The following is an 18,013-nucleotide window of genomic DNA, read 5'->3' on the forward strand; positions in this document are numbered from 1 at the left end:
AATAAAAATATAGAGCAAATGTCTAGGTTTTTATTAGTCATATCACTCTGTTATTGTACAATAAGAGCCAGTTTTGCTCAAGAGATTGGGCTTGGTTCAATTCAAACAAATGTGCCGTGGAGAGCAGGACATGCCTCAGGTACGATATAGGCAAAGCAATGATGGTGAATGCAACAACTAACCAGCTCTATATACAGTCTATTCGAGCCCATATGTTATCATGTATGGCGGCTCACAAGACATATCAAATTCATCCTCAACAATAGGCTCAAACGATGTGTGGGTTTGGGACAGCAGAAACGGTTCATGGTATAAACCAACGATTCAGGTACAAGGCGGAGTTGCCATGCTACCACAGATCTACTTCAAGGCGACGACCTTACCTAGTCAAGGTCAAGTAGTAGCACTTGTCAGCAACACAACAGGCGGTTCAGCTACGGGTGTACTGCAAAAGTTGGATATAAATAGTTGGTCATGGAGTTTTCCAACATCAAGTAAGCAGAGGATATAGAACTTTAATCCTGTTACACATACTTTGTACTAATTAATCCCTCCCTGCTTATTTCTTCATATTTTATATAACAATTGGGGAGGTTTCAGATTTTCAAGCATCTGCTAGAACAGTTGGATATACAATGCTGACGATTAACAATACAATATACACCTATGGAGGATTAGCAGTGGACGCCAATGGATTCGCCATGTCGAGCTCAGTGCAGAATTCATTGTCTCTGATGGACGTGAATAGCTTTCAGTGGACAACGGGTTCAAATGGATTGGGCTTAACTGATCACACCACTTGCTTTATGAAAGCATGTAATTGCTTGGTTACATTTGGTGGAACCTCAACTGGTAACCCGACCGATGTAACTGATGTATGATACTGTACATACAAAGAGAAGGGTTATAAATATACTTATTTCCATAATTAGGCTGTCAACATGTACGACTTGGAGAAGCGAGTGTGGAATGTGCAAGGTATTCAGACTGCTGTCGGTTCATCTGTTCCAGGAGCCAGGAGACTTCACACTGCCAATTGTCTTGATGATTATATGGTGATCTACGGTGGTGGAACAAGCCAGCCAGCAGACACCGATGTGTGGATTCTGAATGCAACACTGTACCCAACACTCACATGGCAAAAGATGACCATAGCAAATCAAAGCCAAGGACCAAATTTGCGCATGGGTAAGCGTTTTATTTGTTTGTTGTGATGTGTGCTGATCTATCTGATATAGGGCATTCATCCGTGTTGGACGAAGCAAACAAGAAACTATACATGTTTGGCGGTTGGGGTGTCAGTGCCACCAACGACTCCAATGTCTATGTCTTGGATTTGAATCAATGGAGCTGGACTCGCGTAGCCACCACTGGATATCCACCAAATGCCATCCCATCAACCAACACAACGAGCCCTAGCAACAACAATGAGCCATCCACCCCAAACAAATCAAACGCAGGCACGATTGCAGGTGCTGCTGTGGGCGGCGTTCTAGGTCTGCTGTTAATTATAGCGGCTGCATTGTTCTTTATTAGAAAGAAAAGACGACAAAGAAACGAGCGAGACATCAAAGACGAAGTGTCAGAAAATATCAGCACACCCACACACCATCACAAGGACAACCCGTACTCGTACAATCCCGGTGGATTCTACTCGACAAACGACAGCGATGACGATGACAACGATGAAGCATTTGCAGTCAGTAACAAGCGCATGTCAAAAGCATGGACAGGCACAATGAGCACACATCACTCGCAAAGACGATCAGAGATTGGTGATTCCGGCAGAGTTTATACCGGCATGCTGGAAGCTTACAATGATGATGGAACAGTCGCTGCTACTCATGGTTCCAAAAGTCCCCGCGAATCGTTCCGAAATTCCAAGGTTTTGCTGGTTTCACCAACCACAGAGTACAGTGGACAAGGTCAAGTGCCAAATGAAATCATCTCACAAAAGCCCAATGAATTCTCTGTGCCTGTTCCAAGGAAGCAGCAGCCTGTGCAACACTTGATTTCCTCTGCTGAAGAAGGCCCCAATAGCTCTTCATTGGACGTATTGAGGAGCATCAAGACGAATGCCAGCAGCATGATGAATCACACTGGAAACAGTCAGTCAGGAGCAGCATTCAGAAAGAGAGGCGGTGGAGTGCCTGTGACACATGCTACAGCGAATGAGGAGGACGAAGATAACTGGACATTTGCAGACTCGCTCTCTGTAAATCCCTACAACAACACAGGAGACAATGCGCCTCCAATTCAGTATATTCTGCCCAACTCTCACCAACTGAGCACAGCGACATCCACGCAAACATGGGACACAAAAGACGCTCAACAGAGACAATCGCTTGTACATCATCATCACACCAACAACAGCTTGCAATACCCTTCTTCCACATTAAACATGCCTATGGCACAGACGGTAACACCACCGACATCCACAAACAATAGCAGCAGCAGCAATGTTGCCAGTTCCAGCACCAACAACCAAGTAGACATCTACAATTCTATCAGTCCATTGGATGCACTCGCTTCTTTGGGTCAGCAACAACAACAGCAACAACAGCAATTGCACCAATTCAATAATGATACGCCAAGCAGTAGTACACACAATTCTGCCATGGTCAAATCGATTCGTGATACATCGGGTAAAGGCATCATCACTGCCGATGTAACCAATACCGTCACTGCTTCTTCTTCCACAACGCCCGCCTCCTCATCGACAACCGCCTCTTCATCCACATCACAGCCAAACGATCAAAAATTCTTGCCATTAGCACCACTCATTTCTGCATTGCCTCGTCGATATCAACTTGACAAGACAAAATCACCCATCACAGGCCCTACCAACAACATTCTCTTTGTTACCAAAGAAGACAAGGCTGTCGTCGCTGTCAAATCATTTGGCAGACGAGAAGCTTGGGAGAGAGAATGCCGCAACTTGATCAAACTGAAATCACTCTGTGTTGTAGAGATATTGGAAGTGCTGACCATACAAGGCGAGCCATCACACATGGACCAAGAAAACCATCCAGAAGAAGATGAAGGCGGTATTCAATATGTCACTGTCATGGAACGTTTGGACGAAACGCTCAGTAGTTATATCAGACACAACAGCAAGAAGCCTACCAGTATTGCAACTAATGGCAGCATTGCTAGAGACATTCTGCGTTGCTTGTCCTGGTGTCATAGCAACGGTATTGCATTCTGTGATTTGAAACCTAGCAACATCATGCATCATTATGACCAGCCTTGGAAACTAATCGATTTCGAGGCAAGTCGCACTATCGACGAAGAATGCGTTGGTGTCATTACTCCTAGGTATTGTCCACCTGAGGTCGCTCGTGCCACTACCTATGGTTTAGAAGGCGCGAATGGTGTTGTAGCTACGGCTAGTGTTGATTTATGGTCATTAGGCTGCGTCATTTATGTAAGGATAAGATGTGCTGTTTCAAGTTGATGTTGTAAATACTCATGGATTTGACACGATAGGAACTGGAAACCAAAAAGGCATTGTTTGCTAGCAATATCAAGGACGAAACCATACTTCATTTCGTATCTCATCCTTCACCGTCAACACCTATTCTCAACAACGGTCTTCGCTGGAACGAAAATAAGGAATTAGAGATCCCTCAACTTGAAAGACTGATTCCCAATGCACATACTCGACAATTAATTAAAACCCTGCTGAGCAGAGACCCTAGCAAGCGAGGATCTGCCCCACAATTATTGGTAAGTCATTTGCATGATTCCACTGACATAAAAGCTAATGAAATTATACACCATAATAGGAGGACCCGTATTTTTCTCAGTAATACAACCCCCTTCTCTGTATCGATATGTTAGATTATTTATTCTGCAAACTTTGCATTGCTAAAATCCATCTCTGGATGTTGCTGCTTAAATTTAGCAAACATCTCCTCCTTCTTCAAAGTATCACTGTCAGGCTTGTTCATTGCCTTTTGACGTTGGTCAAACTAAAGAAAAAATACCATGTTAGTAAAATAAAAAATCGCAGATCCTCATGTAACTTTCTCTTACCATCATCTTTTCAACCATGGCTCTGGTCTCTCCATCTAAATCGCTCAACTGAGAGTTTTCAGGTTGGATCTTTTGTGTATTGATTTTGGGTGCTCCCTTGACAACACTATCCCACCACTGCATTTGATTGACTTTTTCCAAGTGGACCAATACTTCTTTTTGATCTTCCACTGTCCATGTACTATCATCTACCTTGATGGCGTGACTAAACTCGCCCTGTTGATCATGTCAGAGATTGAATACAAGCGCGTATATGCAACCGTACCTCAACAATAGGTGCTTGGCCCTTGAGAGCTACTTTAAATTGAGATTTCTTCAATAAAATTTCCAAATCACGAGCGCGAGTGCCTTTGGGTACTGGAATAGAGATGTCTACATCTTGGAGTGTTTGCTTCCAGCTGTTGAAACAATCAACATAAGCAATCCATATGGAAAATATAGATAGAAACGCTTACCTATAAGGTAATTGGGCTTGCTCTTCTTCTTCCTTCTTCTTTTCAAGCTTCTCTTGCTCTTCTTTGGCTGCGCGTTCAGCAGGTGTCAAGTTATTAGTAGGTTGTTCAGACATTTGGTTAATAAAAAATGCGAATCTTCCAGAAGAAATGCTCTGATTTTCACTGCTGTTGGCTGTGAACAAAGACGCCATTTTAACAACAGAAGTTGTGAGCGTCTATGAGCGACTCAGTTGATATGGGACATTGTTGACATTACAACTGTTTGAAACCACTATAATTGGTACAAAAAATGTTACAAACCCATAAAATATGAGTCTATGCCACTGGATGTATAAGTATTTGATGATCAATCTTTACCAAACAATGGAAAACATCACATAGCATCACATGAACATGGAGATCAAGATTTAAGGGCCTTTGGAAAAGCATGACATGATCCGCAGTACATTCCTAATCTCTCTATGGATTTTTCAAGCAAACTTCCAATTTCTATTGCACATTAAGCAGCAATACCTCATGATGAATACCACAGTGCAAACCTATGTCTACAATATCAGTTTTGCATGATTTTGATCTGGCTCGAGTGCATTTGTCCATGCCCAAAACGTCACTTGTGGCTTGGATCTATCGAGATTTTTTTTCGACATCAATTGCACTTTCCTGCTAGCATATGAGGGGTGTCCAAAACAACTACTTGTGCACTTTTTCTTTCTACATTTATTTTACACAACTCTTTGTATATTCAATATGGGCAAAAAGAAGGGAGGAAAAAGAAAGGACGATTACTGGTAACACATCCACATGTCCAATACCATGTACGCATGTTTTATTGACTCCAATGTTGCAGGGATGAAGCCTTCGAGGAGGATGCCGCTGCTACAGGCGCTGCTACTGCCGCTCCCGTAGAGACTGAGGAAGATTTTGAAAAGAGAGCTTCCGCATTCAGTGCTCTCGCTACCGAGAACAATGACGACGAGGAAGAAGATGGGTAATTTTATCTCTATTATTTTGCCTTGTAAACATGCCATTAATCACGCATATTTTCTAGCTTGATGGCCATGGTCAACCGTGCCGCCAAGAACAAGGTCAAGAAGGGCAAGAAGGGAAAGAAGCAAATGGCTGATTTCGATGAAGATCCATATGCTCAAGATGCCATTGAAGAGCAAACCGAGCCCGCTGCTGTTGGCATTCAAGAGCCTGCTGTTGCCGAGAATGCTGAAGATGACCTTGATTGGGCCAGTGACAATAAGAAGGGCAAAAAGAATAAGAAGGGTGGCAACACTGAATCTCCCGCTGAACCTGCTTCTCCTGCTCCCGAGCAACAAGAAGAAGGCGAATTCCGTATCTTGACCAAGAAGGAGAAGGAAAAGCTTAAGAAGGAGAAGCTTAAGGAACAAAAGCGTTTGGCTGCCATCGAAAAGAAGAAGCAACAAGAAGCTGAAGATGCTGAATTCAACAAAGCTCTCGGTCTAGATGACAAGAAGGAACAAGAGGAAGGTGGCGATGCTGCGCAACCCCAACAAAAATCCAAGAAGCAATTGCTCAAGGAAAAGAAGGCAAAGAAGTTAGCTGCTAAAGAAGCAGAACCTGAAGCTGCTCCTGCTGTTGAAGAGCCTGCTCCCGTTGCTGCTCCCAAGGGCAAAAAGGGTAAGGGTGGCAACGTCGCTGCTTTGAGAGTAAGTTTGCATACTGCGTATTATATAGTAATGCATGAATGTTAATGTGAAACCACTTAGAAATTGGTGGAAGCTCAAAGAGCTGCTGAGGAAGCCGAACGTAAGCGTATCGAGGAAGAGCAAAGAAAGGCCGAAGAAGAGGAAAAGAGGCTTGCTGCAGAGGAGGCTCAACGTGAGGAAGCTCGTGCCGCCAAGAGAGAAAGAGAGAGAGTAAGTGATTTGTTGGATAATTTTCTCAGTGGTCAAAATGACTAACCTATTTGCCTTGTTTTACAGCTCAAGAAGGAACAGCTTCGTAAGGAAGGTAAATTACTCACCAAGGCTCAAAAGGAGGCCCAACGTTTAGCCAAGTTGCGTCATGAACAGTTGCTCGCTTCTGGAAATGTCCGTGTCCAAGCCCTTGAAGATGATGGTAACAAGCCCAAGAAGGTTGTTTATGGCAACAAGAAGAAGAAGGGCCCTACCAAGGAGGAGCAAGAAAAGAAGAAGCAAGAAGCTGCTGAAAGAAAGCGTTTGGAAGAAGAGGAAAAGAAGCGCAAGGAGGAGGAAGAGGCCAAGAAGGCTGCTGAAGCTCAAGAATGTATGTGTGATCAGTGTGCAGTAAAGATGGCTCATGTGGACGACTAACATGTACTTTATATAGCTGAAGAAGATGATTGGGAAAATGCAGTGATCAGCAGTGACGAAGAGGAAAAGAAGGACGAAAAGGAAGAGGACGAGGATCTCAACAGTGATTGGGATGCTTCCAGTGACGAAGAGGAAAAGAAGCCTGCTGCTGCTCCCGCCAAGAAAGCTACTGCTGCTCCCGCCAAGGCCGCCTCTGCTAAGGCTGCTCCCGCAAAGAAGGCACCTACCAAGAAGCAAGAATCCGAATCCGAAGACTCTGACGACGACTCCGAAGATGATTCTGACGATGACTCTGACGATGACAGCTCTGATTACGACTCTGAGGACGACAGCTCTGATGAGGAGCTCTCTGCTACTCAAAAGCTTGCCCTTCAAAAGAAGGAAGAAGCTGCCGCTCGTCGCGAGAAGCGTCAACAAGAAGCCATGGCTGCCCGTTCCAAGGACGATTTGCGTTCTCCCATTTGTTGTATTTTGGGCCACGTCGATACTGGTAAAACCAAGCTGCTGGATAAGATCCGTCAAACCAACGTGCAAGAAGGTGAAGCTGGTGGTATTACTCAACAAATTGGTGCCACTTTCTTCCCTGCTGATGCTATTGAAAAGAAGACTGCCGTCCTTGGTGCTGATCGCGTAGAGAAGCTCAAGGTGCCTGGTATCTTGGTCATTGATACACCTGGTCACGAATCTTTCACCAACTTGAGAAGCAGAGGTAGTTCCCTCTGTAACATTGCCATCTTGGTGGTCGATATCATGCACGGTCTTGAACCACAAACATTGGAGTCTATCCGTCTGTTGCGTGATCGTAAGACGCCCTTCATTGTCGCTCTCAACAAGATTGATCGTCTCTTTGAATGGAAAGCTATTCCCAACAACTCTTTCCGTGATTCTCTTGCCAAGCAAAAGCCCTCTGTTCAAGCTGAATTCGAGAAGCGTGTTGCCGACACCATGTTGGCCTTTGCTGAGCAAGGTCTCAATTCTCAACTCTACTACAAGAACAAGAACTTTGCCAAGTACGTTTCCTTGGTGCCTACCTCTGCTCACACTGGTGAAGGTATTCCTGATATGCTCAACTTGCTAATCAACTTGACTCAATCTCGTATGAGTGAGAAGCTTATGTACATTACTGAGCTTGAGTGTACTGTCCTCGAAGTCAAGGTCATTGAAGGCCTGGGTACTACCATCGATGTTGTCTTGGTCAATGGTTGGTTGCATGAAGGCGATCGTATTGTGGTGTGTGGTTTAAACGGACCCATTGTTACCACTGTCAGAGCTCTTTTAACACCACAACCTATGCGTGAATTGCGTATCAAATCTCAATATGTCCATCACAAGTCTGTCAAGGCCGCTTTGGGTATCAAGATTTCTGCTCCTGATCTCGAAAAGGCTATTGCTGGTTCTCGTTTGTTAGTCGCTGGCCCTGATGATGACATTGATGATTTGAAGGAGGAAGTCATGTCTGATTTGACCAACTTGATGTCTTCCATCGACCGTACTGGTCACGGTGTCTGGGTCCAGGCTTCTACGCTGGGTGCTCTTGAAGCCCTTTTGGAGTTCTTGAGAACCAGTAAGATTCCTGTCTCTGGTATCAATATTGGCCCCGTTCACAAAAAGGATGTCGTTAAGGCCAGTGTCATGCTGGAGAAGGCTCGTGAGTTTGCCGTCATGCTCTGTTTCGATGTCAAGGTAGACAAGGAAGCCGAGGAAATGGCAGAAGAATTAGGCATTCGTATCTTCACAGCTGATATCATTTACCACTTGTTTGATCGCTTCCAAGAGTACCATGCTGCCATCACAGAGCAAAAGCGTAAGGACCAAGCTGGGGATGCCGTCTTCCCTTGTGTTTTGAGAATGATTCCCCGTGCTATTATCAACAAGAAGGATCCCATTATCATCGGTGTGGATGTGGTGGAAGGTACACTTCGCCTTGGCACACCGATCTGTGTGATCAAGACCAGTCCAGAAACACAAGCCCGTGAAGTTGTCACTCTCGGTAAGGTCACCTCTATTGAACAGAACCACAAGTCTATGGAGATGGTCAAGAAGGGTGGTGCTGGTGGTGGTGTTGCCATCAAGATTGAGTGTGCTGTTTATGAAACTCCAAAGACTTATGGTCGTCATTTTGAAGATTCAGATGAATTATACTCCAAGGTCACTCGTCAATCTATTGACATTTTGAAGGAATCTTTCCGTAACGATTTATCAAAGGAAGAATGGGGTCTTGTTGTGAAGCTCAAGAAGGTGTTGGGTGTTGAATAAATAAATATCTGTTTATTAGAGTAATAATCTACATAAATCATGACGATTGTAGTCAATAGAATTGATACACTAAGTTTTTAGCTTTTTATTAAGTACTAGATCCGTCTGCTTATTGCCACGTAAAGCATATTCGGTCTTGGGTAGTTTGCCATTACCAGTAGTAGAGCTACAGCTAGCAAAGGAAAAGAAGCCTCCAGATGGCTTTATGCGACACAAGATAACATAATCAGAGCGCTCGTGTTTCTCCAAATTCCTGTTCAAGGCCTCGATGACAAAATTAAACAAGTCTCTACAAGGTTTTTCACCATCTCGGGGATTCCAACCTCTTTTTGTAAGCGTGTCATAGACATGGTATGCTTGTTTGGTGTAGGCGCTTTGATCTCAAACGGAAGAAGCAGAGGCTTGTTCACACACCAACAGAGTCAAGAGGACAAACATTAAGGTGTACAGAGAGAGTAAGAAAGCATCTTGTAAATATTGTGGCCCAAAATTACAGTCCTGTTTATACATACAATATTAGAATAACATTCAAATACAGTATAGGTGTCTATGCAAGGAATAGTTTCTACGCCATTAGAAGAAGATCATATTAGGATGAATAAGCATTAAATTCTTTGACAAAAGCATCCCTCAATTGGAAAACCTACAATCTCGACAAGGTTAGTCATGCATTGGAGTCATTTGCCAATACCCAAACTCTCATTCCAAATTATAACAGGTAGAATTCATAAAGAGTCAAATAACATTTAGTATCCAGGAGTCAAATTAGTATTAGCAACTCCAATTGAACTATTCAGTAAAGATTTTGTCTTATTCTTGCCTGTATAGTCTTGTAGCTCTTTATTCTCAATCTGACTACATGTAAGATCTCATAAATCCGCTATATACGTTTGTTGTTCGAGTTATTGTACTACCTCTACTTTCTTATTTATATTTCTACATTCTCCCTTTAATCTTAAACGAGTTGTACAACTCTAAACCCAAGGCTCATTTAATATTTGGCCTGCTTTTGACTCATTTATCTATTCTGACATGTCTATTGATTAAATTGCTCATGCAATTACCAAACTTATAACATCAAGTTTTCTCATTTCGCAGCCATTTTTGGTTGGCAGACCCTTCTCTCATTGCCTATTGCTTATTGCTTATCACAATTTAATAAATTCATCTATTCAACAGCTGTAACTAATTGTCATCTCATCCAGTAATCGATAGTAAGTATCAATCATACCAGCAAACTGATTTGAAATGAGGAATACAAGAGCTAAACATCCCATCCATTGGACCCTCTTTAGACCGATTACCGTCAAACATGAATAGCACCATGCATCTACGATGATTCAGATCACTGGCAACATTAATTTGATATAAGATTGACTCAATCTTTTTTTTTCAGTATATACAGTTCATTTACTAGCCGATCAATCTCGCTGAAGACATTTTAAATCAGACAATACAAATCTGGTATATCAAGTAGGTTTTAAACAATCAATTAATAGTAAACAAAACAACAGGCTATATCAGATCCAGGAGGGGAAGATATCCAATTGCTGATGTTGCTCCTGAGATGGCGGCATAAACCTGGCCATCCGTAAATACAGGACTTGTGTAAGATCTACAGCGATGTTTTTAAGATACTGTCATTTCAAAAGACATCTTTATGAGGTAAAGCTCCCCAGAAGAAGTATTTGAGCTAAGCAATTGTCCTTTCAATTCTATGATTACCATTTAATCAGCATCGCGATCATTATTGGCATCATCAGAAAACTGTTTGGGCCAGCCGGCAGCAGCGCCGCCTGCTAAAATAGATTGAAACTCAGTATATTTCTCTTTTGCTCAAAATTGGCCAAATTTTGTCTTTTGCCGACTTCTTTAATCTATTTTGTGATATTCGACTATAGAAGTTGTAATTATCATCAGATGCTTCCTAATACATTCTTGTAGCTCTTTTCAAGGCGCTTCCAATGATGCCAAGTAAAATAGATTTTTTGAATGAACTTATTGAGCAATTTCAAAAAATACGAAATAAGGTTTTTGGCCAAAATGTCAAAATTTTGCATATAAAGATCTCATAAAGATGGTTTCAAAAATTGCTTTGGGTTGAAAGAAACATTTTGATTCAAGATATACCATAGTGAAAGTCTCCATTTTCAAGGTCAAAAACGCGATCGTTTGATTTTCGATGAAAATTTTTTTTTTTTTGTATGGATGTTGCTTATTTATTAGTAAATATACATTATAATAAGAACATCAAATGATGGACAAGTGTATGTAACAAAGTGACTTGCCATATATAAAATCTATTAAAGCTACTACTAATATTGATGCTTGAGATCTGACAATCTCATCACTTCAGCACTGATCTTGTTGGTGACATTGTTGGTATCAAATGGCACTCCTTCGAATGTTTGTAGGAGGTGGAATCTCCATATCATACGAATGGTGGCAGCAAACAGGTCGAAGATTGTAATCTTGATATCGAGGCTGTAGATGAAATATTGCTTCAGGTTTAAGTTAACTATAGATTGGTATACTTGTTGTGGATTAGCAACCTTGGGGTATCCCAGGAATTGTTCAAAGATGTTGGACCAAATGTCGTTTTTGTGGGGGCAGCTAACCATGAGATGTTTGGCATCTTCAGTATCATTGCAGAGGGTACATTTGTCATCTTCGACGTTCCTCAGGCGTCGAACGAAAAGAGCTGATTTGCTCGGGCATTGCTTGTGTATCATTCTATACCAGACATTTCTCACAGAGTGATGCATGTTTTGATGATAGAAGTGTTTCCACTGGACTTTGCTGATGGTATGATTGAACTTTCGTCCAACATCAAGGTTGTGTATGTCCAGCATAATTGATCTCAAGTATTTGTTTGACATTTGAAGCATTGGGCGGTCTTGGTAGTTAAGCATAGCAACGAAAGGCTGTAGGTCTAGATGAGCCTCCATGTTTCTTGTATCCGCGAAAGATTCCAATCTGATGTTCCCACAGAGAAGACCTCTTTCTATCTGATTCCTAATGTTTGGTCGCTTGCATTCACTTCTTGGCTTTATCTGCAGAGTACTTGTTTCCTGGTTGACGTGGAAGAAGTCATGAACTTTACTCTCCCTGATCGAGTCTCTGCTTGTGTATCCCATGGCTACTTCCTCATTGACAAAATCAAGAATTTCCAGCACTGGCAATGACAAGAGTGTCATGACATTTGGTTTGACAGACCAAGCGAGTGAGAATGGGGAATGCTTCATATAAGTATCTATTGCCTCGAACATCATGTGATAAGGGTGGAAGCCTCTTAACTGGTTTTTGTATCTAGCCGTTTGGAACAGTATAGGGATTATGTGCGATGGTGAGTCGTGCGACATCTTCAAATAATCCACTAGTAGCCTATACGTGAGACCAGGTATGTTGTTGCTGTTTTCTGTCAGCAAAGCGTTCAGGTATCTGAATTGCAGAACCTTTTGTTGCGCCATTATATCAATCAGTCCTAAACCGCCTTGATACCTTGGTAGGAAGAGAGAGTTGCCCTTTAGAGGTGGATACAGGTCAGACATTACAAACTGATAAATGATTGAGGTTATCTTCTTGACTGTGTCTTTGGGCAGGGAAACGATCCGAATGACATGCCATAGTTTGGACAATATCATAGTGTTGGCAATATTCGCTCTGCCGTACAGTGAGACTTGTCGTGCTGCAAACCTTTCAACAGCAGTAGTGATATCACCCAGCAGTTTAGCGATGTATACGTCTCTTTGTTGATTGCAGAACCAAATTGGATAACCTAGGTATTTTATAAATCCTGTAGACGTAGAATCATACCATTTGATTTTGAGATTGTTTGTTGCATGATCTTGAATTAGGCCACCAGTTTGGCTTGTCATTCTTCCACCATGAAGAGGGAAGGCCACGGACTTGTCGTAGTTGATCTTGGAGTTCGAGGCCTTGTTGTAAGTTCTCAATCTTTCTTCCAGATCAAGAAGTTCTGCCCGAGACTTGACGAAAGTCAGGACATCATCCGCATATGCGAGTACTTTCAATGGAGGAGGAGCCACCCAACTGTTTGTTCTCTTGCTTATAGGCTTGACGTGCTGGAGACTATACCCCGAGATAGTTGTACTTTTGGTCACAGATAGCAGAAATGGTTCAATAGCCAAGTTGAACAGCATTGGTGATATACTGTCTCCTTGTCTGATGCCGCGTCTTTGCTCGATAGGATCTGTTAAAAAGCCATTGACATTCACGTAAATGGAGTTGTCGAAGAATAACTTGCAGATGCATTGGACAAACTGTTTTGGGAAACCAAACTTCACTAGGACCTTGGATAGATACTGGGGATGTACCCTATCATACGCTTTGGCGTTGTCCAGCATAATCCCAGCATATTCGACAAATTCTCCAGAATTGTTCCATCTTGCTTCACGTGCATTGTCTACAATCACTTTCAACGACATCCCATGGTCTCCAATGTATCTACCTCTCAGGAAACCACTTTGGTGGGGGCCTATAAGGTCACTTGCTACCTCTATGACTCGTGAGTTAAGTAGTCTGGTAAACACTTTGCAATCAGAGGCTATTAGGGTTATTGGACGGTAGTTGCCAAGGTCAGTCATATCCCCTTTCTTTGGTAGCAGCACAATACATGATTCCTGCCAGGATTTTGGGAATTTGCCTAGTGATAAAGCATCGTTGAACACTTGCAGAATAATCGCTTCACAGCTCGGGTTGATTACTAGAAGGTGCAAAATTTCGTAACATATACCATCCAGGCCCGGACTACTACCATTTGGCGTTCTTCGAGATCCTTGAATGATATCTTCGTAAGGTATGTCTTCAATGATGTCCTGTGAGTCCTCAGCTGGAATTGTTTTGTCGATATATTGTAGCATTCTTTCCACACAATTGAGATCAATTTCTTCCTCGGTGTATAGGTCTTGATAAAAGACTTTGGCAGCGTCAAGTTTAGTACTAGTTTCCAAGCATTGTTCCCCGGAAGTAGGATGCTTTAGGCTAGAGATTGTTCGCTTGGATGCCTTTTCCGCTAATGTTTGCTTGATGTAACCTGGAGACTTTTCACTCTTCTCGTGCCATCTCTGTCCTGCTCTCAGTCGTTGGACGTCAACTATCTCTTGTTGGAGTTGGGATAGCTCCTTTTCGACAGGAGAAAGCAAAAGATTAAGACAGACGGAATCATCCCGGTACCTACGTAGCAAATTGTTCCTCTCGCTCTGTAACTTCTTGATTTTAGCTTTCCTCCATGAACAGTGAGTGCGGCTGAAGTTTTGAGTAACTTGCTTAGTTTTCTTCTTAATCAGGTCCCATTTTTCTTGAGCAGATAGGTTAGGATCTAATTTGGTTTCAACGTAGTTAGAGATAGCAGTGTTTAATTTGTTGACGTAGATAGGGTTCTTCGCAAGAAAGGGGTTGGCCCGCCAAACACCTTTACCACAGTTAGTCATGCCGGTAGTGTATGTCTTGGTTAACAAGGCATGGTCTGTCCATTCTTGAGAGAGAAATGTGATATCACCATCACTCATTTTGAAGAAAGCATCGCGGCCTGCAAACATATAGTCGAGAGTGGAAAGAGACGATCCACGTCTAAAAGTGTAATCATGCGGTAAATTTGGTTGGTTCAAGCAATCTGAAAAGTGAGTGTTCAAAAATTCAATGAAACTTTTGGGCTTTCCAGTTTGGCGATTATAGCGTTGGCTTGTGGAGTCGAAGCAGCAGTTCATGTCACCGGCTATGATGAGAGAAGGGATAATCTCAGGCATGGAGTTGAGGAGACTGATGATTTGGTCGAACAAGTGATTTCTCGCCCTGTAGTCATCAGAGTGAGCATAGATATTTAAAATGTAAATTGGAGGCATGTTATTGTTAACCAGTGATAGCTTGGTCAGAATAACTCTTCCGTCTTCTAGTATTTTGATTTGTTGTAGATTCAGTGATGGATTGAAGTTGATGACTCCACATTGTCCAGTCCAAATTGCTTGGTGGTACTGGAATTGATATTTAAAATTTGTTGTAATGTTTTCAAAGGAATGGTGAGGAATATTTGTTTCCTGGCATAGTAATATATTTAACTTTTGTTGCTTAAGGTAGGTGATGAACCTATTTGTTGTATTGGTGTTATATTGTTTGTTGAGGTTCCTGCAATTGAGGGAACCTATCCTAATGTTAATGTTTCTAGTTTGGTTGGTGTTACTCATTAATTAATTATAATGTGTTTGTGGTTGATGATCCATCCAAGACCATTTCGTCTCTGGTGTTAGTCTCTTGCTGTTTAATCTGCTTTTTGCTAGGACCTTCGCTGTCCTCTACTGGAGGGGTAGAAGCCAGTTCATCGATAGATCGCTTGGGATGTTCCTCAGTAGGTTCATCTACACTGTTCTTGTGCCCAGAGTGTCGCAAGTTATATCTACTTACATTGTCCTGAACAACCTTAGGAGATTCCCCATCGCTATCTTCCTCGCTAGTAGACTTGACATACTCCTTATCACCAAAGGAATTATTGTCCTCCTCCTCCTCGAGATGTCCCTTGGGAGCATCCTCTTGTGAGAGGCTACCTGCCTGAGATTCCCGACCCTCGGATTCAGCAACCTGAGATTCATCACCCTGAGATTCACCATCATGGGAGTCACCTTCCTCTTCCATTTGCATATCCTTGCTGTCGTTCAAGTTGGTTGAATGTTCTTGGACATTTTCAGCGTCGGAATCAGACTCTGGCTCGTCAGCTGAAGATACTTCCCCCTTGGAAAGTGCCTCATCATCGCTTGTGGATTTCGACGAAAGGGATGTAGCCTTCCTTTTCCCCTTCTTGTGGTTGAGGTACTTAGGAGGGTCCACATTCATTAGATCTAAAAGGTCAACCTTTCTACCTATAGGTTTAGGTTGGGCAACATTTTCTTGCTGGCGATGTTGACCTTGTTTGTTGTGATCATTAGTTTTCTTCACTCTATTCCATGAGGCTAATGGGCACCCGGCGATGAGATGTTCCAAGCTTCCGCATCGGAAACATGCTTTCCTCTTTGTTCGAGGACAATCAGCTTTGATATGATCATCAGTGTGACAGTCTTGACAAATTGGGTTCATGTTACTCCAAACCAAATGTAGCTTCTCCTTGAAATTCCCAAACTGGATCTGAGGGGTAAGTTCAGCTGCGTAACTTTTTAATTTGTCCCTATTTAGAGTGACAAAACCGCGACCAGTAAACCAATTACCATCTTTGGTATAGCTAAGACCAAGATTGAGAATGTCCCCATATTTTTGGAAGGTCTCCACCATCAAAGGCTTCAAAACTTCTTCAGTTTTGTAAGGAAGCTCAGAGACACCTACTCTGAGGACGTTGGCATTTTTGTCCAAAGTCTTGTTCACCTTAATTATCTTCCCTTGTAAGACGAGTTCCTTGTTCAGAGCCTCCTCGCAATCTTCCTGGCTTGGAAAGCTGATTTCAATGACCTTATGGTTCTTACCAACCATACGTGTTCTAATTCCCAATCCTTTGGAATAGTGATCTCGAAGACAAGTGAGCAAGGGCTTCTCTCTGAATACCATCCCAGCAAATTGAGAACAATCAATGACGAGAGAGTAGTCATCTTTAGCTTCTACGAATGTTGAGTTGTAGTCCAAAGGTCTTCCAGTTGTGGAGGCGTTGTTGTCGATAGCTGGAGCAATGTTGAAGGTTGTTCGCTTCTGACTCTTGATATCTTGAAAAAGTGATGCATAGGTAAAAATGTTGTTGCCTGGATTATGGCTAGAATCCAGCGTGGAACCTCCATTACTGGAAATCCCACCTTTTTCTGCTATTTTGTGATCTTTAGCGGAGAAAGCCATGATTTTCGATGAAAACCATGAGGGGTACCTCATGCTTTTTGGTCGATTTTTGTTCATGTTTTTTTTGATCCCCAAAAAGTTGAGCAAAAGTGTCAGGAAGTTACTACAACTCAAGCACAATTTTTTGTCGTCATTCCAGTGGCTCAAAAAGGTTTACACGTGAAGATACGAAGGCTGGAAAGCCTTCAAATTTGGTGGTTTGGTTAATGACAGTTTGGCAGCGATGGCGGTGACAAGGCAGGGATCATGAGAAACTGTTGATACATGATTAAAGACACCGAGATTCTAGTAAACCTGGCATTGCCCCTGCGTATATGTTCACGGATAGGCCACAAGTAGCTGTTGCTTTCTCAGAAGGTAGCCGAGCCGATCATAATGGCCTTCTGTCAGTCAAAGGCTTGAGTTAGGTCGATAGTAATAGAGTAGGCCGCGGTAACAGTCAAGTGAAGTCATTACTCTGTTCAAGAAGTCACCAACAGGAGATGTGTTAATAACGCGAGTGATAAGGGCTTCGTGCTCATATTAAGCTGGCAAGTTTTAGCGATTCAGATATCACGACCGAGCCTATGTGTAAACCACCAAACAAGATATTGAACCATAAATTTCTGGATGGTTGGCAAGTTGTCACGAACACTGTGTCAAAATAACGCCTGCCTAGAAAGCATATTTATGACGATCTTAGTGTATCAGGCCTCGTTTTTGGTAGTTTGCACAGACTCTGGACGAGCCACGACAATGTTGATTAATTGACTACGAACACTTTGATCATACATGCTAGAATCTTACCTTTTGACCTTTTACTATCATATAGAAATCAGCTGTAAGAAAACTGTAGCTGGGAATCTGACTCTTCTTGAGCGTTTCACATCTGTATTACTGGGAATATTTTATATACATGCCTACATCATACTGACATTACCTCTTACTACAAAAAAGTGTGCAAAACACAGCAGATATTGGATACATTTGAGCAGTAATTTCTCGTGTTCGAACCCGCCTTAGACCGTCAGAATAGCACCAAGCGATTGCTTTCGATTTAGCATTTACGTACTGGCATCTTCACTAAACTTTTTAGGGACTGAAAACACCTTCAAAAATCCACCCAAAAACATTAGTAGTACCTCATGGATACTA

General features: G+C 42.4%; 5 protein-coding genes across 5 annotated transcripts; 2 read left to right on the top strand and 3 right to left on the bottom strand.

Annotated features, from left to right (window-relative positions):
* Positions 1 to 18: 18 nt before the first annotated feature.
* On the top strand, positions 19 to 3,812 carry ATC70_000615 (SFM domain-containing protein; the record flags this gene model as incomplete). Its single annotated transcript, XM_064820028.1, has 7 exons — positions 19 to 139; positions 198 to 494; positions 601 to 875; positions 933 to 1,188; positions 1,239 to 3,427; positions 3,490 to 3,729; positions 3,789 to 3,812. The coding sequence occupies 7 exons, from the start codon at positions 19 to 21 to the stop codon at positions 3,810 to 3,812; spliced, it is 3,402 nt and encodes a 1,133-aa protein (XP_064683948.1).
* A 36-nt stretch (positions 3,813 to 3,848) lies between these two features.
* On the bottom strand, positions 3,849 to 4,606 carry ATC70_000616 (uncharacterized protein; the record flags this gene model as incomplete). Its single annotated transcript, XM_064820029.1, has 4 exons — positions 3,849 to 3,974; positions 4,039 to 4,254; positions 4,304 to 4,436; positions 4,494 to 4,606. The coding sequence occupies 4 exons, from the start codon at positions 4,604 to 4,606 to the stop codon at positions 3,849 to 3,851; spliced, it is 588 nt and encodes a 195-aa protein (XP_064683949.1).
* Positions 4,607 to 5,240: 634 nt separating this feature from the next.
* pso2_1 (DNA cross-link repair protein PSO2/SNM1) lies at positions 5,241 to 9,052 on the top strand (the record flags this gene model as incomplete). Its single annotated transcript, XM_064820030.1, has 6 exons — positions 5,241 to 5,281; positions 5,341 to 5,481; positions 5,542 to 6,169; positions 6,230 to 6,379; positions 6,446 to 6,749; positions 6,813 to 9,052. The coding sequence occupies 6 exons, from the start codon at positions 5,241 to 5,243 to the stop codon at positions 9,050 to 9,052; spliced, it is 3,504 nt and encodes a 1,167-aa protein (XP_064683950.1).
* A 2,315-nt stretch (positions 9,053 to 11,367) lies between these two features.
* ATC70_000618 (DNA-directed RNA polymerase subunit) lies at positions 11,368 to 14,916 on the bottom strand (the record flags this gene model as incomplete). The annotated part of the gene is made up of 1 exon (XM_064820031.1): positions 11,368 to 14,916. One exon carries the CDS (start codon positions 14,914 to 14,916, stop codon positions 11,368 to 11,370), a length of 3,549 nt encoding a protein of 1,182 aa, XP_064683951.1.
* A 346-nt stretch (positions 14,917 to 15,262) lies between these two features.
* On the bottom strand, positions 15,263 to 16,879 carry PIC2 (Cu/Pi carrier; the record flags this gene model as incomplete). Its single annotated transcript, XM_064820032.1, has 1 exon — positions 15,263 to 16,879. The coding sequence occupies one exon, from the start codon at positions 16,877 to 16,879 to the stop codon at positions 15,263 to 15,265; it is 1,617 nt and encodes a 538-aa protein (XP_064683952.1).
* Positions 16,880 to 18,013: the final 1,134 nt, after the last annotated feature.

The sequence above is a fragment of the Mucor velutinosus genome (genome assembly GCF_035048745.1).
Source record: "Mucor velutinosus strain NIH1002 chromosome Unknown tig00000041, whole genome shotgun sequence".
NCBI lineage: Eukaryota > Fungi > Mucoromycota > Mucoromycetes > Mucorales > Mucoraceae > Mucor > Mucor velutinosus.